Source organism: Sciurus vulgaris (genome assembly GCF_902686455.1).
Source record: "Sciurus vulgaris genome assembly, chromosome: 13".
NCBI lineage: Eukaryota > Metazoa > Chordata > Mammalia > Rodentia > Sciuridae > Sciurus > Sciurus vulgaris.
Genome location: NC_136474.1, coordinates 17,583,550 through 17,611,015, shown reverse-complemented (window position 1 = coordinate 17,611,015; position 27,466 = coordinate 17,583,550). Strand labels below are relative to the sequence as shown.

General features: G+C 40.1%; 1 protein-coding gene across 1 annotated transcript; it reads left to right on the top strand.

Annotated features, from left to right (window-relative positions):
- Positions 1-1,600: 1,600 nt before the first annotated feature.
- Positions 1,601-27,297, top strand: ZNF367 (zinc finger protein 367). The gene is made up of 5 exons (XM_079109351.1): positions 1,601-2,359; positions 14,143-14,293; positions 16,814-16,933; positions 21,307-21,445; positions 24,158-27,297. Exons 1-5 carry the CDS (start codon positions 1,973-1,975, stop codon positions 24,378-24,380), a joined length of 1,020 nt encoding a protein of 339 aa, XP_078965477.1. The 5' UTR covers positions 1,601-1,972; the 3' UTR covers positions 24,381-27,297.
- Positions 27,298-27,466: the final 169 nt, after the last annotated feature.

The window sequence follows — 27,466 nt, the reverse complement described above, 5'->3', positions numbered from 1 at the left end:
TTATTTCTTGGAAAGATACTTTCTCTTGGGTCAAAATTAGAAAGATACAAAGCACTAAATATATTGTATCTTTTGAAATCTTTTCACTTCCATTCCCTGGCCACTTAAAAATTCCCCTCCATGAAGTCAACCAAGATATCAGTTTCTTGTTTATCTTGCCGGATATCTTTCGTATATCTAAAAGGAAAAAGTATACATTTATATTTTGTATATATATTTATGTTTTCCCCACTTTAAAAAATTGTACTTAAATAGTATGCTATTGCCTATTTTGCCTTCTTTTTAAGCTTAAAAACTGTCCATTTCTATAGTTTATTTATTTACTGATTGGTACTGGGGATTGAACTCAGGGGCACTTAACCAGCCCTTTTTCGTTTTTTATTTTGAGACAGGGTCTAAGTTGCTTAGGGCGTCGCCAATTTGATGAGGCTGGACTCGAACTTGGGATCCTTCTGCCTCAGTCTCCCCGTCCCTGGGATTACAGGCAAGGGCCACCGCGCACGGTTTCTTCTTTTTAAACAAGTGTGGCTAAATTAAGGCATAGCTGTGAAAAAAGAGCGCGATTTACCCTGAGGTCACGTTCTGCTCGCGGAGTCCAGCTCCTGGCCACTGGACACGCATTCATTCAATCAACACGTCTGTTGAGTCAGGCTGGGTGAACAACAGAACATATGCGGTCCCCCCTCCCGCGTCCCCGGAGCAGGGGCTGGCGCTGACCTGCCCACCCGCGCCCTCGCCGCGCCGGCTGGCCAGATGGCCCCTACGCGATGTGCCAGGGCGGCCCTAGGCAGGCGCGTCCGTGCAGACCCTAGCCCGGGGGCAGGAGGAGACCGGCTGGCTGCCGCTCAGCGCTCGAGCCGCAGAGGGCGGGCCCTCACGGTGGCCGCGCACCCGTCGGCGTGAGGGCGGACACCTGCTGGTCCCTGTGCCCTCGGCGCGGCGGCGGCCCAAGAGGACAGGGGAGCCGCCGCCCAGCCACACGGTCTACGCCGACCCGGAGCCCGCTAACAGCACCGCCAATCCGGGACGCTCATCGGCTAGCGCGCAGCGAGCGACTGGGCAGAGAGCGCAATGCAAAAGCCCAGCACCTCCGGGGCTTGCTGGACCTAGAGTCGTAGGAGGACCAGGGCCGCGGGAGCCGGGTGCCTAGAGCCGAGGGTGGGGCGGGCGGCCCGGCCCAGCCCTTTAAACTCCTGCGCGCGGGAAAAGCGGTCCAACAGCCACCGGTGGGCGGGGCCTAGAGGGGCGGGGCGGGCCGCGCGCTGTCGCCGACCAACGACCGCCCTCGGCCCCGCCCCTTCCCAAGGCCTCGCCAATCAGCAGCTCCCCTGAAGCCTCCCCCGCTCGCCCCAGCGTCCAGGTCTGGGCGGACCAGTCGAGAGCGGTGGGGCGGGGCTCCGGGAGGGCGTGTCTGGGCGGGTGCCGACGTCGCGCGCGCCCTCGGAGTTTCGAACGCAGTTGGCCCTCGCGGCTGAAAAAAATATGAGCGCGGCGGCCAATGGCAGGGCAGCAGGGACCCGCGCGCAGGCCCGGCCCCGCCCCGTTCCGCTAGAAAGAAACCCGAGTCCGGCCATTGGCTCGCGCGGCCTGTCACTCGCCGCTGCGGCCAGCGGGCAGGCGCCTAGCGGTGGCTGGTTCCGCCCAGGCGCGAAATGTAACGCGGGAAAAGCCCGAGCGGGGACCGCGGCGCAGGTTGTTATTTTCGGGGCTCGGCACCGCGCGTCCTGCTTTCCTGTCACCGCAAGACCAGGCCGCCTGTCGCTTCCCGCCGCTGCTGCCTGCATTCGGGATTACAGAGAGCGGAGGGCGGCGTGGCCGGGCCGGGTCCCGCACTCCTGCCCGAACGGGCCCGTCGCGCCGCTCTGCTGCTCCGTGTCCGCCTGCCATGAGCCGGCGGGCCTGAGCCGGCGACGCGGGGCAGCGCGGGCGGGCGAGGGCCGGACCCGGGGTCGGAAGTGCGGCGGAGCCGGCGATGATCCGGGGCGGGGAGACGCCGATGGCAGAACACCCGCAGCCGCCGCCGCCCGTCGTCTTCTGCCACGACTCCCCGAAGCGGGTGCTGGTGTCGGTCATCAGGACGACCCCGATCAAGCCCGTGTGCGGCGGCGGGGAGCCGGAGCCGCCACCGCCGCTCGTGCCCACCAGCCCCGGCTTCAGCGACTTCATGGTGTACCCGTGGCGCTGGGGCGAGAACGCGCACAACGTGACGCTCAGCCCCGGGGCTGCGGGCGCCGCCTCGGCCACTCCGCCCGCCGCCGCCGAGCGCCCGGGGCCGCGGGGCCGGGGCGCTCCTCCGCCCGCCGCCTCGGGAGGCGAGGACGAGGAGGAGGCGAGCAGCCCGGACGGCGGCCCCCTCAAGGTGAGCGCGGGGCCGCGGCCCGTTAACGGCGCGCCGGCTGCCGGCTGCCCCGCGGACGCGCCGGGCGGGGCGGGGCGGGCCGAGTGGAAACGCGGGGTCGCTTCGGCCGCGGCGGGGGCGGTGGCTGACAGGACCTGACGTCACTGCCGCGCGCCAAAACCGACCGGCGCGGGGGGGCGGCGTCACGTGGCAGGCCGGCGGCGGGGACCCAGGCGCCCTGCCAGCAGGTGCAGCGCGCTCCGGGCGCCGAGGGAGCCAGGTTAGCGGTCGCCGCGTCCTTCGGCCGGGGAGGAAGGCGAGGGGACCGGGTGCCCCGAGCGGTTCCCTGCGGTGCGGGAAGCGCACGGTTTCTGCACTGTGACTGAGACGGCCATGCCCTGCTTAAGATGTCTTTCGAAGACTCACCAAGGCCAGCAAGGGACCTCGGGGCATCTTCCCCAGCAGAAGCTGGGCCCTCGCTGCCTTTCATTCACCCAGCATTTTGCTCGCTAGGAGCTGAGCGCACACTAGACAAGGGGACATTGTTATCTCTAACCTCTAATTGCTCGCAGTCACGGTAGCGCTGGAAAGGATGTGCCCACCTGGTGCACACCTGCATTTTGCGGACCAGACAACTGAATGGAGTAACCTCCCCAAGAGCACACAGCTAGGTGGCTGGAGAGCTGGGAGCTGGTCAGGGGTTTGGGGCCCCTAGTCTTGCTGCGTATGTGCCTGCTGCCTTTCTGTTGACGCCTTTCCTCAGTAGACCCCAAGCTCAGGGAGGGCGGGGGCCTTTTCTGTCTGTGGACTATGCGACTTTAATACCTTACATTGTGTAAGCGGTCAATAAAGGTGCTCCATAAATATTAACATGATGAATAAATGGTGCTAATAGAAGGTTAAATTCCAGGCTCTATTTGTCAAGTGGCTGTATAAGATAATTTACTAAAGAGGTAAATCACCTAATGGATACTGTGAATCTGTTGGCAGATACTGTATTTACAAATTGAAACAAGTTTGGTCATCACAGGAAGAAGCAAGGATCCTGAACCTATCGTTTTGGCTGAGGAAATTGATACATTTTGTTACCACTCATTAAAAAACTACAAAGTTATAAAAGCTATGCTTTGACATTTTAAATCTCGAGAATACATTTCAGTAGAAATTTTAAAATAGAAATGTTAGTGGGGGATATTAGTGAAGGGAACAGTTACTAATGGCTGGCTCCAGGTAGTCCTAGTAAGGTGGTTGGGATCCATCCACCTTAGATATTTTTAGGCACTTAGATATATTTTTCTGTTAACATATTTGCATGTTTTAGTCCTTTTTAAAAGCACATTTGACTCTTATCATATGCTTAAGAGAAAGGCATACTTGTCTGAATGCTTGTGGAGGATTATTTATTATTCAATAATCTAATTTTGCTGTTACCCAAGATTTAGTGTTGTCATAGGTAAATAAAATATTGATATGTTCTTTTTGGCCTGAAACAGACTTACTGTCACAGAAAACTGTTATAAAAGTTGTTAACAAAATTCCTGGGCTTGAATTTTATTTCCATATTGTCTACCTTTTTTTCTAGAAGTAAAATATACTGGAAGTTATGATGACATGTAGAAGTGAAAAGACTTTTATAGTTTTTTTCCTTTCTCACACGATCTTTACTATTTTAACTTTCATAAGTTATCTGATAAGCTGATTTTAAATAGCCCTTTTATTTATGAAGCAATCCCAATACAGCTCCAAAAATTCATTTAGCTTCCCCACCTTAAGAAAAATAGGTCTGGAATATATGTGTATTTAAGAAAGTTACCTGGTTTGATTTGTGGTCAGTAAACTGGACTAAAGACAGGGAGTCCTGGCCCCTTTTACTTTGCTTCACTTCTCTAAAGTACTCCGTAGTGACTAAGCCAGTTCACTTTTTGGGAAGATGGGTGACACTTGTTTGCAATATAGCCAGTGCCAGGAAGGTGCTCCCTCCACCCGACCGAATGCCACTTGGAGGCACTAACAGCTGTGGGCTTAGAACAATTGTGCTCATTTAATGTCTGTTGGCCTCTGCTCCCAGGGGAGGTGTTCACATCCAAGTAGTGAACATCCCGTGTCTGCTTTTCTTGCTCTTTTGTTTGTTCTTGCCAGACTCTGCCTCCCTTGCTTGGGAAGAGCATCCTTCATCTGCCGACTTATTTCTCATCACAAGATTTCTTAGCACTGTTGGCATATAATGATATGTTAGCGTTCTCATTGTAGAATCTGGGAGGGAGAGGGCAGGTCTAACTCCCCCTGCCACAGGATTCCCTAGGCTGCCTCAGCTTGTGCCTCTGCCCTCAGCTGTGACTGCATTCATGATGTTATGGCTCCACCATGAGACTGGAGGGAAGTGGCTTCTGGGATACAGTTCACCCCTCAAGACCTGCCACTGCCCTTCCTGCACTCCCCATTCTATATGCAAACATCTAGACTGTAGTCTTACAAATAGCTGATTGTTACATAGTCATTTTTGATCACTCCATGTTAAATCTAATATGTTAGCCTAGCAGCACCATTTATTGCCTGGCATGGAATAAACCCTTCATAATGTCAACAAACAACCAGGCTCTGTTGAGCATTCTGAATTCTTTTTTTTTTTTTTTAATTTTTATTTATTTTTTTTCAAAAGAAAAAAAAATAGTGTTTTATTAACTACCACACTGTTATAATACACTTTAAACATACAATAAGGTAGCCTTTAAATCTGAGGTGGTCTTAAAGATAACAAATGAACAGAATTTCAAATTTTTGAAATAGGTGAACTGCTGCAGTTATAGGTATACATTTAGGAAAATTGTATAGCTCTTACAAGACCAGCAGTGTAACTTTATTTTGTACATTTTCAATTGAAAATATAAACAATAATTAAAAAATAAAAAGAAAATACAGCATAATAAAAAAACATACGTTTCTCAATTAAATGTATTGGATACATATAAATTTTAAGGGAAGAAGCAAAAAAGGAAAATGGTTGATATTTAAGTGCAGACTGACTACCTAGACAAAAAAAAAAAAAACAACCTTAAAAAATCATAAAACCTCTAGTTTTCTATGATTAATATCCATATGGTTGGAGTATCGTCACTATGGAAGTGATTTTGTTATGTTTGCATATGTTATACTTTACTGGTAATTTACATGATGGCTTTTAAGGCCCTGGCAGACATATGGTTTTTAGAAACAAGATTGGATAAAAATCACTGCTAAGACGCAATACACCTTATTTTTTTTGGTCCTCCAATATTCAAGAAAAGGGATAATTCACTATAACATTTTTTACCACCCAAATGCCTCAACCTATACATTTTAAACTTTTTTAAAGATTGGTTATATTGCCCAACTTCGTTATTGAAAGAATATTAACAAGACATTATTTTGGCAAATTAAATCTTAAACATGGCTTTTCAACAGGATTTAAAAGGTGACTATCCCTAGAGTTCCATGTTAAAATGTAGTTTTCAAAATCTTACAAGAGTAATGCTTAAAATATTGTACATAGTTAACCTAATTAAAATAATTAGCTTCAAAATGACAAATTGATAAGCTAAGTAAAGCCTACACTATGTAACATTTGCTTGGAAACTTGATTTGTCAGTTATGCATAATAAAAATTCCAGTCATCAAGAAAATTACAAAAATTTTTATCATAACATGATTTCTTTCACCCACCAACTTTTTTTTTTTTTTTTTTTTTTTTAATCTTACAATAGATAAATACCAACATGTTCTCATTTTTACACTAAACCACACAGGATTGATGCATTTGGTTAGACTACCATTCACATTGTTAAATTCAATTTTCTCTTTATATAACTTGGTAAAATTTCATTTCTTCTAGATTCCAAAAGTACCTACAAAACCCATGCAATTTTACCATTTTTAATATACTCTGGGATATCATACAAAGTAAGGCATTTCAGTGTCATGTATAACCAAGTTACTGTCAATCCAAAAATTTTTGCACATCAATAAAAAGATATCTAAGAGCTTAGGAACAATATGCTTCTCACTACTGTATAAAAATAACCACAATGAATAAGTATTTGTGTAATATTTACTCCATTATCTCATTTCCAGAAACTGTCACAAGCTGTAAAGGTATTTCAGTGTTGGTAAGGATATCCTGGTTGCTGGTGGCAGAAGTTTTAATTTTTAAATATATATTTTAGTTGTAGGCAACACAATACCTTTATTTTCTTTTTCTGTGGTGCTGAGGATCAAACCCAGGGCCTCATGCATGCTAGGTGAGTGCTCAACCCCTGGATTCTTATAATTTGTTTAATCCTTTTTACTTGATGAGAAAGGAGAAATTAAAGAGGAATAACCAAGTTGTTAAGATTATATGGTAGGTGGCAGAACTGGTGGGGCCCTTCCCTTGTTTTTAATCCCTGTACCATATTGCTCATGGATATATCACATACAGGCTGACTTTAGTGGCTTATTTATTTATTATTATTATTAAGCCTATGTAAGCAGATTTATGAAATACTATTTATAGCTCATCTGTGTCAGTTGAGATGTTTTAGATAAGGATACACAATAGATAAACTGGAACTGAGATTTGGAAAGTTGTGAGGGTAGGTCAAAGTGGGAGATAAGAGGAAGCAGACACGTGGGTTGTAGGAAATTTGGATCTAGACATGGAGGTGAAAAGGGAAATAGGATCAATTACATTTTCTCATCAAGGTACACATGTACCTGTTTTTCCCTTCTAGGTTGTGCTTGCCCTTTATTTGGATTTTATTTATGTAAGGTGGTGTCAAGGACTTTTAGGTCTTTTAGTCGTCACATGACTAAACATTTTCAAAATCACTAACTTGCCCTCTGGAGGTGCTGCAGTTCTAAAATGACATTTGCCAAAGTGTGCACCAGTTTTGGCAGTGTGATCATTTTGCTTCTGAGAATTTCATGCTAGCATTGCTTTTTTTTTCATGTGACTCATCAACAGACTCCACAAATAATCTCCCTGAGTTGTGGGTGAGTTCCCGCTGTCATTGTTAAGGCCAAAATGAAAATGGTCCTCTTTCATATTACTCATTTTAATATGTATTGATAAAAGATGCTCTTTATTCATTTATTTAGGGCATTAGATGATTGATTTCCCTTATTTTCTCAGCTAAAGAATACATTTAGTGAACCCTTACCTGTATGTGGCCAGTATGTTGTATATATTTTACTTCTCATTTGGAAAATAAACATTTGCTGGTGGAAGAAACAAAATGCTTCTTAAAAGTTGCTGGAAAACAGCTCTGTGGTTAGCTTTGTCTCCCTTCCTATTAGACATACTTGTCTTTTTTTAAAGCTAGAGGTGGAGATAATAATAGCTAATCTTAAGCTTTTGGTATTAATGAATCAGTTGTTGAATCAGTTGTTTCAAATTGCAGTAGACTCAGTGTTTTTATGCATTTGAAAATATTTGAATCCTTCCATGCTGGTGTGGTGGCTCATGCCTGTAATCCCAGCTGCTCAGGAGGCTGAGACAGGACGACTGCGAGTTCAAAGCCAGCTTCCGTAATTTGGCAAGGCCCTAAGCAACTCAGTGAGACCCTTTCTCTAAATCAAAAGGGCTGGGGATGTGGCTCAGTGGTTAAGTGCCCCTGAGTTTAATCCCTGGTTAAAGAAAAAAAAAAAAAAAAAAAAAAAAAAAAATCTTTCCATGGCATAGGACTTGTATCACTCAAGTTTTTTATTAACTGGATTTCAAGTTCATTTCTTAAGAGCATCACCTATTTTTGTTGATCATAGATGCTGCCTTTACAGTTATTATTTTGCTGCCTTTCACCCCCCTCCCCCTTTTCCTGTTCTGGGGATCAAACCTAGGGCCTAAAGCATGCTGGACAAATACCCTACCATTGAGCTACATTCTCAGTCCTTATTTTACACTTTTTAAGCAAGATTTGTTGTAAACCCAGTGCCTTGGGGGAGGCTGAGGCAGGAGAATCGCAGGTTTGAAGCCAACCTCAGGAATTCAGTGAGACTGTAAGCAGCCTAGTGAGACCCTGTCTCAAAATAAAAGGGCTGGGCATGTGGCTTGGTGGTTAAGTTCTCCTGGGTTCAGTCCTTGGTACCAAAAAGGAAAAAAAAAAAAAAAAAAGTTTTAAAGAATTGTTCACAATAGGCTATGATCAGCAACAATATATATGATTATCGTGGCTCAATAAATGATGGTGGTAGATTCTCTGATTTTACTCCTGCTTGGTCTCTTTATTGCTGACTCTGGGTTAACAGTTTTTAGCAAGCAAGAGTAGAGCTAAATGTGGCTAGTTGAGACTCAACTAGCTGATACATGTGTACTCCACATCCTGTTCATTCTAGGACCCAGAAGAAATCCCCTACCTGGGATCAGTGAATCTCGAGACCGGGAAGAGAGAGAGATGGTAGAACCAAGCAGTGTTTTTCTGAAGATTTGGCTAAGACGTTGCACATGTTGTTTTCACTCCTATTTTTACTGACCAGAGCAGGTCATATGACCATGTTATTCTCTAGACCCACAGTGAGAGGGGTGAACATTTTTATAATATTAAAATGTGTCAGCCTTCTCACATTCTTTTTAAAAAATTGTGGTAAAAACCAGAACATTTATCACTTTAACCATTTTAGGTAAACGGTACATCAGTGCCAACCTCATGAAAGATCTCCCGAACTTATTTATCTTACAAAACTGAAACTTCATACACATTGAATCCCACTTTTTCTCCTCCCTCTGTCCCTGACATCTACCATTTTACTTCTTGTTTCTAAGAATTTGACTACTTCAGATACCTCATATAAGTGGAAATATGCAATATTTGTCTTTTTGTGACGCTTATTTCACTTAGCATAATGTCCTTAAGGTTTGTCCATGCTATGACATGACAGGATCCCTTCTTTTTAAGGCTGAGCAATATCCCACTGTCTGATACATCCATACCCATTTGTCAGTTGGCAGACATTGTCTTCTCACCATGTCTTGACTGTTGTGAATACTGGTGCAGTGAACATAGGTGCACTGCTTTCAGGTTTTTTGGATCCATATGTTCTCACATTATTAATTGTTTAAAAAAGTTAGGAACCTGTACCAATGAATGAGAATTATTCCACCAACATAAAACATACCTTTCCAATTATCAATAATTTTGGGGTGTTCTTGTTTAGTGCATAGTCCATATCTAAAGACTAAATGAAAATATAGGTAAGGGTTTCATTAACTCTTAATACTTTGTTGACTTTTAGAACAAAAATAATAAATTAATATATAACCAACTAGAATTTCCATGGTATAAGATTAAACTTAAGTCATTAACTTACACTGAAAATAGATTTTAAAATCTAAGAATTTTTAAAGCATAAATTATTTTAGAATGTAAGGATTTAGTTTTTCAAAGTAAAATTTGTTGTAGCTTGTTATCCTTCATGTTTAAACTGATATTTAAGTTTTTGGAAGGTTTCAGGTTTTTATGTTAAAAGCAGTAAAAACAGCAGGGGTGGGTCACACCTGTAATCCTAGCAGCTGTGGGCAGGGGTGGGGGGTGGGGGTGCAGGAGGATCACAAGTTCAAGGCTCTCCTTAGCAACTTAGCGAGACCCTGCCTCAAAATAAAGTGAAAAAGGCTGGGGATGCAGCTCAGTGGTTAAGCACCTCTGGGTTCAATCCCTGTTACCAAAAACAGGCAGTCAAAACAAATTAATGTGGGATGTAGTTGTACATGATTGTTTTATATATATATACATACATATATATATATATTTTTTTTCCCCCTTTAACTTGTATGTGTAAAAGTTATCTGGGAAATAAAAAGATTTTTTAAAACGTGCATCTTATAGTAGTTTTAGATAGGTAGGAAATGTTCCCAGAAACTGCACCCTTTCCTCTTGGCCAGCACGCTACATTAGGGTGGTACATTTGTTACAACTAATGAACCAATATTAATATATTAACTGAGGTCCATGGTATATTCAGATTTTAATTGGTTTTTAATTAGGTGAAATTTTATAACATTAACCATTTAAAAATGTACAGTTCAGTGGCATTTGCTATATTCAGTGTCATGCAAAGTTTCAAAACATTTCTTCATTCCAAAAGAAAACGCCATTAACAGTGACTCTCCATCCCCCACAATACATGCAGATTACCTTTTCCATTTATGCAGAAAAGGGTGTTGGGTTTTTAATTGGGGTTGTATTAAATCTGTAAGCTTATTGTAAGTAGTATCAATGTTAAGTCTTCCAATCTCTAAGTTTTGATATGTTTTCATTTTCATTTGTGTCAAAGTATTTTCTTTTCCCTTGTGGTTTTTTCTTTGACCCACTGGTTGATTCTTTAATTCTCATTTACTTGTTTTCCTTCTGTTGTTGACTTACAGCTTCATTCTATGTGGTCAGAAAAGATACTTAGTATGCTTTCAGTCTTTTAAAATTTTTTTGAGAATTGTTTTGTTGCCCAACATGGCCTGTCCTGGAAATATTCTTGTGGATCTGCTTAATTACCATATGTACTATTGAAAGTGAGGTTTTGAAGTCTCTGGCTAATTTTGAACTCCCTTTAATGTTGCCAATTTTTGTTCCATATTTTTGGGGAACTGTTGTTTGGTATGTATGTATTTATAGTTGTATATTTCTGTCCTTTTGTTTTTAACCTATTTATGGTTTTGAACCTAATGTGAGACTCTTACAGTATATAGTTGGTCATTTGAAAAAAAGAAAAACATTCTGTCAATCTCTGCCTTTTAACTGGAGACTTTAACCTGTTTATTTTTGAAGACATGACTGTTGAGGAGGGACCTCTGCCAGCTTATTAGTTGATTTTTATGTCTTATGCTTGTTTTATTTCTCTGTTTCTCCATTAATGCCTTATGTGCTTAATTTACCTTTTTTTTTTTTTTTCTTGTAGTGTACCGTTTACATTCCTTTCTTTTTTAAAAACTTGTTAGTGGCTATCTTGAAAACTTTCATTAGCCTTTTTTTTTTTTTTTTGGTGCTGGGATTGAACCCAGGGCCTTGTGCTTACAAGGCAAGCACTCTACCAACTGAGCTATAGCCCCAGCCTCATTAGCCTTTTAAACTCATGATAATTTACTTTGAATCAGCATGACCATAACTTCAGAAGTGTATAAAACCTCTACCCTGTACAGCTCTCTTCACCCTCCTTTATACTGTCACAGATTACATTTTTATCTGGTGGTGGTGGTGCATGCCTGTAATTCCAACTACTAAATAGGCTGAGTCAGAAGGATGGCAAGTTCAAAGCCAGCCTAAGCAATTTAAAATTAGAAGGGCTAGGGATGTGACTCAGTGGTTAAGCTGAGTTCAATAACTGGTACACACACACACACACACACACACACACACACACAAATTGTTATATCTTTATACATTGTGGTCCTATGAAACATGGATTTATAATTTTATGTTCTTTAAGGATGGCATATGCCTTTTATAAAGGAAGTAAAAAGGAGTTAAAAGCTAAAAATACAATAATTCTGTCTTTTATACTGTTACCCATTCCATTGTCTGTGTTTCTTTTTTTTAATGTATATTTTTTAGTTGTAGGTGGACACAATACCTTTATCTTATTTTCATGTGGTGCTGAGGATCAAACCCAGTTCCTCACGAGTTCTGGGTGAGCACTGTACCACTGAGCCACGACCCCAGCCCTGTATTTCTTAGTCAGACCTTGAATTACTATCTAGCATTATCATTCCTTTCACCTGAAGAGTTCCCTCCATCCATTGTAGCACAGGTCTACTAGAAATGAACTTTTGTTTATCTAGGAATGGCTTTAATTTCATTTTTGGATAGTTTTGCTGTATATAGAATTATTAATTTTTCTTCTTTTAGCACCTTAAATGAGTCATTTCACTGCTTTCCTAGGAAATCAGCTGGTAATTTCACTGGGGACCCCTTTTTGCTTGATGAGTCCCTTCTCGTTCCCTGCTTTCAAGATTCTGTCTTCTGACTGTGATGGTAGTGTGTCTCACTGTGGATCTCATGCTTATTCTTTGAGCTTCTCAGATGTTTAGATGAGTGTCTTACTACATTTGGGACATTTTCAGGTGCTGTTCCTTCAAACATTCTTTCTGTCCTTTTCTCCCTTACCTCTGGTACTCCATTTATGTGTATATTGGCATCCTTGATGGTGTCTTACAAGTGTCTTCTGTTCTTTTCATTTTCCTCCATTCTTTTTTTCTCTTCTTCAGAATGGATAATTGCAGCTAGCATCTTCAAGTTCGCTGATTCTTTTGCCATTTCAACTCTGCTTCATAAACTCTTCAGTGGATTTTTTCACTTTAATTTTTTAGTTTTCAGTTCCAGAATATCTATTTGGTTCCTTTGGATAATCCCTGTCTCATAATTGGCATTCTTTTTTGTTGAAAGGTTGTTCTCCTGGTTTCTTTTCAGTCTTTGTCCATGGTTTCTTTTAGCTCACTGAGCATATTTAAAACAGATGATCTGAAGTCTTTCTCTGTTAAATCTAATGTATGTGCTTCTGCTTGGTCTCTTTCTGTTAATTTCTCTTGTATATGTACCATTCTTTCTTAGCATGTTTTGTATATTTTGTTAAAAAATAGATGTTTTGAATATTTTAATGTGGTAACTCTGGAAATCAGATTCTTCCTCCTCAGTGATTGCTTTTAGTGTGTGCTGTGAGTTGTAGTTGTTTAGTGATTTTTCTAAACTGGTTTTCTAAACTTTGTATTCTTTGTTGCATTCTCTAAACTGTGTTACTTTAGCTGGCAGCCAGCTAGTATTTTGAGAGATCTCCTTGAATGCCTGAAACTCCTCTCCCCTCTTCCTCCCACCCAACCCCTGCAAAAACAAAAACAAAAACAAAAACAAAAAAAAAAAAAAAGAAAAAGAAAAAGAAATGCAGAATAGCTTTGTGTTGGACCTTCCTTCCTTCTTTCCTTCTTTCTTCCTTCCATCCATGTAGCCCAGAGTCTTGCTGGGCAAGTGCTCTACCACTGAGCTTCACCCGCAGCCCACTTCCACGGAAGCACATTTTCAGTGATTGGCCATGCTGTTTATAACTGTCTTAGCCTTCATTTCCTTTATTTCCTGCAGAGTCTAATGATCAACCAGAGGTGAAATTTTAGGGTCTTTCCAGTTTTTTCTGAGCATGCTTCTTGCTCTGGGTGTACTTGTCACTTTCTAGATTCCCAATACCTGACTACTTTTCAATGCCCTATTTTCCAAAAAAGCTCTCCCAGGTTTTCCTTCCTGGCTTTCATGTGTGTGAAGTCTCTTGCCCCAGAAGGCAGTAGGTTTTTATTTGTCTTAACAAGGATTTTGAGAAGTACCCTCTGAATAGCCAGTTTTCTGCCCCTAGAGTTCCAGGTTTATTCCAGAACAAAGCAAGTGTCTTGCATCAGTCCATGAGGTCCTGCATGGGGGTCAAAACAGACAGGCAGTTCTTTCAGGGAAGGGTGTTCTCTGCTCTGTTTGGAAGCTGGGATCAGGGTCCCATACTGAGCATGCAGCCTGTCTTCAGGCCGCCTCGGGGAAGGGAAAGAAAGGGCAAGTAAAAATGCCGCAAAGCGGGCCACTGGTTAAGTGGGCCTTGCCTTTTCAGTGTTTACTGAGTTGCTGTGAATTTCTATTTTCTGGGCTTGTGATGAAGGTGATCGAGATGGTCTTTCCTGGATTTTTCAGTGATCCGTGGAGGGAAGGCATGTTGTAGCGACCTACTTCACCATTTTTGCTGATGTCACTCAAGAAAGATTTTTATCTTTTATGATATGTGGCTTTAATGAGTAGAATTCAAGAAATTGTATTAAGGTTTATGAAAATTGTCAACAGGATGGAATCCGACGTGGCAGACCCAGAGCAGATACTGTGCGGGATTTAATAAATGAAGGAGAACATTCATCCAGCAGGATCCGTTGTAACATCTGTAATAGGGTGTTTCCAAGGGAGAAATCGCTCCAGGCTCACAAAAGGACTCATACAGGTGAGCTGAGCAAACTGTAGAGACTGCTAGAATAATCCTTGACTGAAAACTGATTTGGTGTTTGTGCTTATAAATTAAGTTTTTAGTTACTTTACATTACTAATATCATTTGTGAGGTTTAAAAATAGGCACTGTGTAGTCAGCTACTTTTAGGTGGGGAGTGGTGTTTTTAAGAACAAAGTTATGATAATTTAAAAGTCACAATCACATTTTTATTAAATTTAGTTCTTCTGAATTTTACTTGACATGCTCTTGTTTGTGTAATTGTTAATTTGTAGGCCAAATACTAAAACAGCAATGATCAATTTTTGCTTTTTTTGCGGTGCTAAGGATTGAACCTGGGGCCTTGTGCTTGACAGGCAAGTACTGTACACACTGAGCTATATGCCCAGCCCCAATGATCAGTTTTTAATAGGATTTATAGAGTATTCAGTTTGACCTAACCATTAAATCTATGGTGAACTGTGATTTTTTTTTTTTTTTTTTTAATTAGATGTATGGTAAGTAGCTATCCCCAAGATTCTCATATATCTTTATTTATACATAAAACTTATACACTTTCATTTTAGATACCATGTACGAGACAAAAAATAATTTATAGAAGGTCCTTGTTCTTTCTATAAAGTTGACCTCAGAGGAAGGATTTACCTTATAGTTCATCTAATAATTTAAAGACCAGGAAGCTGAAGTGTCAGAAACCCAATTACCACTGTCTTATAGTCTGTCTTTAAGTCCAGAGTGGTGTTGCCCAGTACAGTACTTGCTAGCACATGTGACTGTTGAGCACTTGACACGTGTGAGTAGTCTAAATGGAGATGGTGGATAAGTATAAAATGTACTTAGTATGAAAAGAGAGGAGTAAATAATCTCAGTAATTCATTTTTATGTATTGAAATATTTTAGAGAAATTGGATTAAGTAAAATATATTATTAATTTTACCTGTTTCTTTTTACCTTGTCTAAAGTGACTTCTACAAGTGGCTCAAAATATATTTCTATTGGGCAATTCTAGTCTAAAATTTGGCCTTTTAATCCTCAGTCCCTTATTTATCCCATTATGGTTATCACCTGTTTCATATTTTTTTTGAAGAGAAATATTTTAATATCTAAAGGTTTTTTTTTATTAAATCCCTGAAAAATAGGTAGAGTTCTAATTTTTTGAATCATTATAAACTAAGATGGCTAGGGTTGTTTACTTTAGATTCCATTAGTAACATTTTACCTGATGAAATAATCTTAATTTTGAGAATCTTTATATTTTAAGTAACGCCCTTGCATCCTGAGTTTTAATAAGTTACATCCAGCTATCATGACCACTTAGTATGTCTCTAGATAATGAGAAATTTAGGGGGAACCTGTTATTGTTCTGAGTCAGGATAGAAGAACCAGTATGTAATTCATTGGTTAAATAATGTTTTTTTTCCCCAATAACAACTGTAATTACAATTGAACAACTTTTTTTTTTTTTTTGGCACTAGGGATTAAACCCAAGGGTGCTTAACCCACTGAGCCACATCCCCAGTCCTTTTTATTTTTTATTTTGAGACAGGATCTTGCTCTTGCTCAGTTGCTTAGGGCCTTACCAAGCTTTGGAGCCTGATCTCAAATTTCCTTTCCTCTTGCCTCAGCTTCCTGAGTCGCTGGGATTACAAGTTTGCACAAATGTGCCTGGCTTGAACAACATTTTGAGCACTTTGTCTGAGCCCAGCATTGTGTTGTCCACAGGAAATTTAAATGAAGTGTGAGGTGGTATGAATCTTTGGAAGGAGGAGGCTTTTATGATGCGTAAACAACACAGGACATTAAGTTCACAGAGGGATACAAAGTTCAAGGATTTGGAAGCAGAGGCAGATAGGAAGAGTGGCTGAGAACCCACAGGATTGGGAGGATTTGAGTGGGCTGGGACTGTAGGATTTTCAAGGATTAGACAAGGTGAGGAGGAATTGCCTCCTGGCTGAATGATTCTCCAGAAAGGAAGTGAAGATTCAACCCTACCCTTCACCTGTAGCTAATCAGGTTGGTGAGGCTGCTATAGTGCAGATATTATGGTACTGTTGAAATGTCAGCAGGCAATTTTTAGCTGTCCCAGGAGCGTAGTAAGGCTTGGGGTGATTTAGAGGGTTGTTGGTATCAAAAAAGAAGAGTTCCATGACAGCCCGACTGGAATCCTGTAGTGTCTAGAGGCCACTTGGAGGCTGCTGGAGGTTCTCTTCTCAGCAGGTGGGGATGCCAGGCGGACCAGGGAAAACAGCCCTGGGAAGCAGGAGTGGGAGACATTGTAAAGAATCGGCAAGCACTATGATTTGGATTTGGGGGCTAAAAGCATGGCATAAGCTGAAGATGATAACTTTAAGGACTTGAACTTGGGTTCCCAGAAGCCCAAGGCCTAAAGGAAACACTGTGCTCTCCAGCGGAGAGCTGCTGATACCAGCCAAGTGCTTGCTGGTATGCACCAGGGTGATTTTTCTCTCCGATCCTTCCTTTTCTCACTTACTGTCTCATTAACATTTCTCCTCTTAGGTGAGAGACCCTATCTGTGTGACTACCCAGACTGTGGGAAAGCCTTTGTTCAAAGTGGACAGCTCAAAACACATCAGCGCCTTCATACTGGAGAGAAGCCTTTTGTTTGTTCGGAAAATGGTATGGTGTTAGAAATTAAGTTTATAGAATAGCCAGTAGTGCGTTAATAGTTAAAATGTGTTTTACTTTCTGTTTTTTGGAGGGAGATATTTTTTTCTCCTTTTTGAAATTTTTTATTGGTGCGTTATAATTATACATAACAATGATTCATTATGGCATATTTGTACATGCATATCATTTGCTCAGCCTCCTTCCCCGGTACTTTCCTTTTCCCTCCCTTCCTCCTTCCCCTGATCTACCTGCTCGACTCTATTGGTTCCATTCTATTATTTTAATTAGTGCGTTATCATATTTATGTGTGTATATATATGTGTGCAGGATTTATTGTTTCTCAATACATGGACACAGCTAAATTTCACAGATTTTGTTCCCTAGTTCTTTTCCATGTCTTCACTTTCTCTCTCCATTTTGAACCCCTTTCTGTATTCTATTGGTCTCCCATCTATTTTGGTGAGATTTCTTCCTCTTTTTAAATTCCTTCCCCTGCCCCCCTTCTAGCTTCCATATATGAGAGAAAACATTTGACCCTTAACTTTCTGGCTTATTTCACTGAGCATGATGTTCTCTAGCTCCATCATTTACCAGCAAATGACGTAATTTCATTCCCTTCATTCCTGAATAAAACTCCATTGTGCACATATATGCATTGACTTTATTCATTTGTGTGTTGAGAGGCACCTAGGCAGGTTTCATACTTTGGCTATTGTGAATTGTGCTGCTGTAAATATTCGTATACATGTATCACTATAATATGCTGATTTTGGTTCTGTGGGATAAATACCAAGGACTGGGATAGATCATATGGTAGTTCCTAGTCTTTTGAGGAATCTCCATACTACTTTCCAAAGTGTTTTTACTAATTTGTAGTCCCAACAACAATGTGTAAGTGTACCCTTTCCCCCCACATCCTCACTCAGCATTTATTATTTGTCTCCTTTTTTTTTTAAACATGGGAATTGAACTGAGGCGCAGTTAACCACTGAGCCAAATCCCCAGCCCTTTTTTAAAATTTTATTTAGAGACAGGTCCTTGCTTAGTTGCTAACGGCCTTGCTAAGTTGCTGAGGCTGGCTTTGAACTTGTGATCCTCCTGCCTCAGCCTCCTGAGTGCCTGGGATTACAGGCATGTGCCACTGCACCCAACTTTTATTTGTATTCTTAATGATTGTCATTTGACTGGAATGAGATGAAATCTCTCTGTAGTTTTGATTTGCATTTTCCTGATTGCTAAGGATGTTGAACATTTTTTCATATATTTGTGGGCCATTTGTATTTTTTCTTAGAAATGTCTATTTAATTCAGTTGCCTACTTATTAATTGGGTTATTTGTTATTTTGGTGTTTTTTTGGACTTCCTATGTCTTTGATCCACTTTGAGTTGATTTTTTGCAGCGTGAGAGATAAGGGTCTAGTTTGATTCTTCTACATTTGGATAACCAGTTTTCCATCACCATTTGTTAAAAAAAAAAGCTGTTTTTTCTCCAACACATGTTTTTGGCACCTTTGTCAAGGATGAGATGATTATGTGATGAATTACATCTGTTGATCCGCATATATCAAACCAACCTTGCACCCCTGTGATGAATCCCACTTGACCATGGTGTGCAGTCTTAGTATGTTTTTGCATGTGAATTGCTTAATATTTTATTAAGGTTTTTGCACACGTATGTTCATGAGGGTTATTGATCTATAGTTTCTTTGCTTGATATGTCTTTACTGTCTTTTTTTAATCAAGGTGATGTGTGCTTCATAGAATGAATTGGGGAATGTTCCCTCCCATTCTATTTCATGAAATAATTTGAGGAGGATTGACATTAGTTCTTCAATGTCTGGTAGAACTCAATTGAGAATTCATCTGGCACTGGGCTTTTCTTTGTGCTAACTATTACTGCTTTAATCTCTTTGCTTACTATAGGTCTGTTTTGGTTTTCCATATCCTATTGGTTCAATTTGGGTAGATTATATGTGTCTAGAAATTTGTCAATATCTTCTAGTTTTTCCTATTTATTACAGTGTACATTTTCAAAATAGTTCCTCTGGATTTCAGGAAATGTCTGTTGCTTTGGGCAGTCTGTCTTTCAGTTAGTTTTGCTAAGGGTATATCAATCTCATGTATCTTTTCAATGAACCAACTATTATTTCCCTTTCACTAATTTTGGCTGTGATCTTAATTATTTCCTGTCTTCTACTGGTTTTGTAACTAGTTTGTTCATGCTTTTTTAAGGCCTCAAGATGTAGCATTAGATTATTTATTTGGGATCTTTGTTTTTTTTTAATGTAGGCACTTAATGCTATAAGCTTTCCTCTTAGAACTGCCTTCATGGTGTCTCAGAGATTTTGGTATATTGTATCATTATTTGATTCTAGGAATTTTTAAGATTTCTCATTTCTTCTATGATCCATTCCTCATTCAAAAAAATATTGTTCAACCTCTAGATGTTTATGTGGTTTCTAAATATTTATTGCTGTTCATTTCTAATTTGATGCCATTTTGATCTGATAAGATGCAAGGGGTTTTATATTTTTTTCTTTGTTTTATGCTAAAATTTGCTTCTTGACTTTTTAATATGGCCTATTTTGTAGAAGATTCCATGAACTGCCAAGAAGAAAGTGAATCCCAGCTGTTGCTGGATGAAATATTCTATAGATGTCTTTTAGGTCCATTTGACTTTATAGTATTATTTAGGTCAGAAGTGTCTATTTTATGTCTGGATGACCTGTCTAGAGGGGTGTATTGCAGTCATCTAGTATTATTATTTTGCAGTCTGTCTGAAAATGTCAAGAGGTGTTTGTTTTATATAATTAGGTGCACTAATTCTGGGCAGGATTATTTGCTAGTTCTGATTAGTTTATTTACAGAGTCTATAGCTTTTTATTGAAATTGTATTTGGAAAAAAAAAAAAGAAATTGTATTTGGTTCTATACCTGCTCTCTAATATTTTTTAGTTGTTGATGGACCTTTATTTTATTTATTTGTTTATATAGAATTGAACCCAGTGCCTCACAAATGCAAGGCAAGCGCTCCACCACTGAGCCACAATCCCAGCCCTCATTAATCATTATAATAATCAATTTTTTATAGTCTTTCTCTGAATTTTATCCCCTTCAATAGCTGTAGGTTCCTTAGGGAAGGGGGAAATTGTTTACTCATGTTTTCAGAAGTCTTAGACTTGCACACGTGTTGAGATGGAGTCGTCTTCCACAAAGGGTCCTTTGGTGAGTAGTTGTCTCTCTTGGGCTGAATCCTGTACTGTTGTACATTAGCTTCAACACAGAGGCTCAATGTAATCCCAGTGCTAAGTTCAACCTCCAGTGCCTCAATTTGCCACTCTAGAGCTGCTGATTTAATTCATTCTTGGAGAGTTATTATGGTTCATGGATGTTCTTTCTGTTTTGCTGTAGGAACAAATGTCCATGAGTGGGACCTCAGGAAACCTCCTCCCCAAGCCATTCTTGCTTGGGGTCTGCTTGTCAGTTTGGGTTTTTTTGTCTCCCTTAATCTCAGTGTTAAAGTATTGTGGAAGTTTGAGTGGGGATAGTTTGTGTGTGGAGCAAGGTATACTGTCTCTTGAATGGGTTGTGGATGTAGCTTAGCAGCAGAGTCTAAGGAGAAATTTTTGACATAATATTTTTTAAATCATCATAAGCTTTCTTGCTAATTGTGATTCATGCTGAATTCTTGGAAATGACTGATTTTTAAATAAAGTATTCTTTACAGATGAAAACCTTAAAAGGCAATCCAGTTGTAGGGAGTAGAAAATCTCTTAAAGTAAATGTAATCTTCAGAGCTGGCCTTTATGTTGGTGGTAAACTCTGTTACTCTGAAGAAAGCATATTTTTTTAAGTCATCTTTTATCACAATTTTTTTTCTTAGGCGCATTTTTATGGTTATATTTGAAATTCAACACAGTTCTACCCTGTTGCTCTATAGTTTTCTTAAAAGCATATGCATAGTATTACTTCAATGTTACATATCTGATATCTATTTGACTTGTTTTTAAAATTTGCTTGTTGTTACTAACAAAGTTGAGGGGAATGTTTTTACACTTAGAGTTTTGAGTGTCATTTGAGATGTTTCCTTGTGATAGACTCCAAGAATGCAATTTTCAGCTCAGAGGCTTTCAATGTTTATCACTTGTATTTCCGGTGAGGCTGGACACACTCACAAGGCAATGATCAAGACATAGCAGAACTGTCTTCCTGTCTCCTCAGTGGCATTGATAAGACCATGCAGAGGCTTGTTTGGTTATATTATGTTGACTCTCACCATGTTCATTTAGTTAAAAGTAACTTTGCTTGCATACAACGAGACACATTTGCAGTATGTCTGTTGGATGTCCAGATTCTAACAGGTACTTCCCTTGGTGTTTTACAGGCTGTCTGAGCAGATTCACCCATGCAAACCGCCACTGTCCAAAGCACCCTTATGCCAGGCTGAAGCGAGAGGAGCCTACAGACACGCTCAGCAAGCATCAGGCTGCAGATAACAAGGCTGCTGCTGAATGGCTGGCAAAGTAAGGCACTCCATGTTTAGTTCACTGGAATGTTCCTGCTAGGCTTGGGCTTGTGCTAGAGAGTGTTCTTGTTTTACGTATTGCGTCTGTATACATTTTATGAAATAGTTTGAAATAGCCCCCAAAACAAACAGGCTTGGACCTATTTAATAGATGATTATATAATAGTGTATTTTTCCCTTTCAAAACATCCATCACACATATATTTGTTTATTGCCTACTTTCCCTGCTGAACTGGAAGGTCCACAAGGGCAGGAATGTTTGTCTTGTTCCTTGCTGTATCCTTAGGGCGTACCACAGTTTATGCATCTTAATCACTAGTTGAATGGATAAACTCCATGTTTTGTGAGAATAAGATATATAAGAATCAGATAATGGGGGTTGGGGTTGTGGCTCAGTGGTAGAATGCTTGTCTGGCAGGCGTGAGGTACTGGGTTTGATTCTCAGCACCACATAGAAATAAAATAAAGATCCATTGACAACTAAAAAATAATTTAAAAAAAAGAATCAGATAATGGAATCTGAAAATACAATTTGATTATTTAAGTGCAGGGAAGTTTGTTACAATTTTCTATTTAAATGTGATATCCCTGGGCACCTTAAACTAGAATTTTCCATCACTTCCACCCTTCCCTTCTTAGTCTATTTTCTGTTGCTATAACAAAATACCTGAGGCTGAATATTTTTCAAATAAAAGAGGTTTATTTAATGTACATGTTGGAGGTTGAAAATTTAAGATGAGGCAGCCCCATGGTAGATGGAATCAGAATGGTGGGAACACCTATGACCAGATAGAAAGCCAGAGATTCAGGGGCCACATTCTTTGTTTTTATAACAAAACACTATTTTGGGAACTAACCTGGCTCCTGCAAGAGCTTTATTAATACCTTCTAAGGCAGCAAATCCATGGCCCAATTACCTTGTGTTGGGCCCCAGCTCTTGAAGCTTCTTCCACGTCTCCACATCACCACACTGGGGACCAAGTGTCCAGCTACTCAAACCATAGCACTCCTCCCTCTCTCTCCTGGCTGATCTAATTTCTCCCGAGCCAGAAACTTATTGGTCATCCTTGTCTGTCCTACTCGGTGACTCTGCTTCCTCACAGCTCAAGTTTAGCGACTTGAACTCTGGCAATCCATTCTCCGTGCTGCTGCCAGAGGGACCTCTCTAAAATGTCAGTACCACCCTGAGGTTGAAGTCTGAACCTCTTGTGACGTTTAAAGCCCTTCAGGACTGGTTCCTGCTGACCTTTCTGAACTTACCCATTCTCCTTTTCTAGTCATCCTTCAAGTCATACTGAAGTGACTGCATTTCTTATGTACGTCTTGTAGGTATTGCCAGTACTTCCTAGATTGAGTAGTCTAGATTTTCTGAAATCTGGTAGCTGTATTATTACTTTTTGTATGGAATTTTCAGAACAGCTTTGTTGAGGTATGATTGATATATAATAAATTGTATATAATTGGAATGTTCAACTTGATACATCTTGACATATGTCTACGCCCTGAGACCATCACCACAATCCAGATGGTGGACATGACCAGTACTTCCCAGTTTCCTCATGCCCCTCTGTACTTCTCTACCTTAGCCCCCCCAAACACTTACCTACTGTCACTTTTAGTTTGCATTTTCTAGAGTTTTATACAAATGTACTCAGTGTGTACCCTGTTTGTCTTGCTTCTGACATAGTATTCTGAGGTTGATTCACACTGAGTGTGTTAGCAGTACATTCCTTTGTTGCTGAGTAGTAATACATTGTATGGATACATCTCAACTTGTTTATTCATTTGCCTGTTGACATTTGGGTTGTTTTTAGCTATTGCAGATAAAGTTACTATGAACATTAACATATAAGACTTTGTATGGACATTTTTGTATATAATGGTGCTGTCATTTAAATATGCATTTTTCTCTTGTGAATGATCAGTTGTCCATATAGTAGAATAAGGGTGGTATTGTTAAGTTTTTGAAAACACTATGCATTACAGATATTAGTCTCTGTTGGATTTTGGGAATTTAATGTTTTACATAGTCTATCAGAAGTTGCCATCCTTCTGTGGACATGATAGTTTTTTTGTTTACTGGGGATTGAACCTAGGGGTGCTTTACTGCTGAAGCGCACATCCCCAGTCCTTTTTATTTTGAGAAGCGGTCTCATTAAGTTGCTGAGGCAGACCTCAAACTTGGGATCCTCCTGCCTCAGCCTCCCAAGTTGCAGGGATGGGGCGTGTAATACTGTGCTCAAATAGATGGGTTTCTAATGACTTTTTCCTACTATTGCTGTGTTTTGCCCTAGTCCATTTCTCACATGAGCTTTAAGGCAGGTGGTGTGTATGTGTGTGTGTTTTGCCTTTAGTGCTGAGATCAAACCCAGGACGTTACTCAGGCTAGGCAGTGCTCTACCACTCAGCTACGTCCCCAGCTCAAGAGCAGCCGTGGCTTAATGGTAAATCTAATCTCATGATTAGAGAGTTGAGTATAAAATCTGGAACTGCCAGTTTTTGATTTTACAAGCATGAGCAAGAATCTTCACTTCTTTGAACTTGTTATATTCCATCTGTAAATGGAGAGTACGTGTGATATATGTGAAATCACTTTAGAACTGGAACATAGAAAAGCAATACTGTATGGAGGAGTTTTTTTTTTTTTAACCAAAAGTAAGTATTTGGAAGTCTGTCAACCCTAAGACTAATGTATCTGCTTTTCATACAGGTACTGGGAAATGAGAGAGCAGCGCACCCCCACCCTGAAGGGCAAGCTGGTTCAGAAGGCCGACCAGGAGCAGCAGGACCCTCTGGAGTACCTCCAGTCTGACGAGGAAGACGATGAGAAGAGCGGCGCCCAGCGCCGGCTGCAGGAACAGCGGGAGCGCCTGCATGGAGCCCTGGCGCTCATCGAGCTGGCCAACCTGACCGGGGCGCCGCTCCGCCAGTAGCCTGCACAGACTCTCCACTGTACAGAAGTACTGCCCGTGTACTTACAAAGTAGACCCTTGGGCATAAGCTAAGCACCTTATTTGCTTATCATAGGCTGCTATTCTGTAGAATTCATGAAGAATGTCATTGCCCCAGACTATGGGGTGAGAGAGAATTGCACTTTTTTTATATGGAAATGGATTTGATGTAAAGTTTAAAATATTTTGTAAATATGGACTGCACAGTACAGGGTAGAAAACTACATATTGTGGGAAGCTAGATTTTGCAAGTTTAATGCATTCATTGGAAGCAGTTCTCACAGGAAGCACTTTCTGAATAAGACACTTGTGAAAAAAAACAGAATGGTACAAATAGCCAAAGAAGGTTGAAGGAGACTATTTATAAGATCATTTTTAACAATGTATATTAATATGTTTAACAATACTGTAAACACTGAAGCAAGCAAGAAAGTATAAAATATGTATGTAAGTTATATATTTTAAATTGCAAAATAGCGTGTCCAGTGAGGCTTGAGAAATGGGAAGCTGACTATTTGGGATGAAGTTCTAAGTTATGGACTTGGAAGAAAATAGATATTTGAGGATCTTGGAAAGATGCACAGTAGTTCAGAATTTTCCAAATCGGAGTAAAATCAGTCTTATTCTTATCTTTCTGGGGCTTTATAACTCACTATAATGTTTAAGTTTGAGAAGCACTTGTCATTCCTAGCATGTTAACTTGGGAACTTTTGCACATTTCACATTTGCTGAAATTGAGTGATTAATCTTGCAAAGTCTAGGTAACATGGTAATTGGTATTTTTTTTATATATGATGGGCCCTGTAATGAGATTTGGCACTTGGATTTTTATTAATAAAAGGGACATCTACAGGGTTGTTTTGTAGTGAAATGTTTTAGATCTTTTGTTAGCAAACACTAAATTTTAGTTGTACTGCTTTTTAGGATTATTAGCAAATGAAAGCCTCCGTATTTATATTTTCAGTGCATAAAAGCCACCTTCCTGCTTTACTTCAGAATAACATGCCAAGCTATTTTGTGTTCACTAAATTTAGCTAAGAGTTAAACACTGCAGAAAATATTAGCTACTCAACTATGTAGGCTTCTGGAATAGTTTTAAACTGCAAGTGTGTTAACTTGTGTGGTGATTTTTTTCCAAATAGATGAAGTTTTTCAGCACCACTTTATGTACTGAAGCATGAACAGGAAAATCAAGAGCTGAGCAGTCCACCTCCTTTTTACGTAGGCAAACCCTCCATCGTTCTAGCTTTGGTTTTAGGCTGAATTAAATGACATGCATAGCATGGTAATTTACAGATTGCTTAATTGGCAGGAACCTCAGGAGTAGTAGAGGGAAAGACGGCTCTTCAGCACCTTTTTGTTCTTGAGTTGAAGTGGTGCCCTACAGTGCAGTTCACACCTTATCCAGAAGGCAGGCTTTTATCCAAACATCCCAGTGGGTGGCAGTACACAGGCGGCAGCATCGGAAGGGGAGGTTTGTAAATGTCTTGAGGAGGAGCGAAAGTGTGACAGAAGAAATGATAGTTACCAATAATGTGTATGATGAGGACATACTTTAAAAATGTAATTCCTCTGTACAGTAAATTACAAATCTTTAGGGATTTTTTTTTTTGTAATAAGAGAATTTATATTTGTAATGGTCTAAGAATTTTGTTTGTAATCTGGTATATAGAATTTTAACTTGGAGCACTTATAGGCATGGTCAGAGAGACCACAGCATCTGAATTTTCTCGGTTTAGGTCTCAACATTTACTCTAGAAATTTTTCCTTTCAAATATGATTTATATGAACTGTAAAGCAACATTCATTAGTCTTGAGAAATTTAAAATCTGATAAATTTATCTGAGAAGGAAAGGCAGTACAAACTTTTAAAAATACAAATATTTGCCAATTCGCAGATGATAAAATTTAAGGCCTTCAAAAAAAGTAAGGGTTTTTGTTTGTTTGTTTCTCCAGTCAACTTTTGTCAACCATATTAGTTATATTCACAAACATTTTTTATTTCTATAATTGGAATAGTTTAAGAAATTATTACAACTCTACTATAGAAACAGTTCAGATTCTTTTTTGATATAAGCTATATCCTTGGATAAAATACATTGGCATCTAAAATTTGAGGTGTGTTAAGACTGCTTTTTGTTTTAAAAATGTGGTTTACATTCAAACTTTTGAAGTGTTTTATGCTTCATGTGGCTTAGTTGTAGTTTGGCAGATTTAACAGCATATGAATACACATGCTGTAATTTTAAAAGATGCTTTGAATAAAATTTTATTTTAATTTAAAGCTTAAAGAGTATATGGTTATCCTTGAAGTTTTATAATTTTTCCTATAGAAAATATAACCATGATATAAAAGTCTTAAAAATTAGAAACATGATCTACAACTCTATAGTCTTCTATCAAAAGTGTTTGGGTGGGCTGGCAATATAGCTCAGTTGGTAGTGCTTGCCTTGTAAGCACAAGGCCCTGGGATTAACCCCAGCACCGCAAAAAAAAAAAAAAAAAAGTTTGGGTGCATTTTATATTTTATATTACATTCCAGTCTCACCCCAGGCATCTCTTTTTACATAGCTGCAACTATAGGGCCTTTTCTTTTAGGGTTGTTCAGCATCTACAGGAGGAAAACAATTTTTCTGTCATTTATCCAGTTAGGCTTCATCTATTTCACCAGAAATACACCAGAAATCCTTAGCTCGTGGGTATGTGTTTTTGGGGATTGAACCTCAGGGCCTTTGATCACTGAACTACATCTCCAGTCCTTTTGTCTTTTATCTTGAGACAGTCTCCCCAAGTTGCTGAGGCTGGCCTTGAACTTGACACAGCCTCAGCCTCCTGAATCACTAGGATCACAGGCCTGTACCACCACTAATCTTTAGCATTTCCAAAATCTAAAATTTGAGATTTTAGGGGCTGGGGTTGTGGCTCTGTGGTAGAGCACTTGCCTAGCAAGTGTGAGGCACTGGGTTCAATTCTCAGCACCACATGTAAATGAATGAATAAAATAAAGGTCCATCAACAACTATAAAAATTAAAAAAAAATAAAATTTGAGATTTTTAAAGTTAACTAT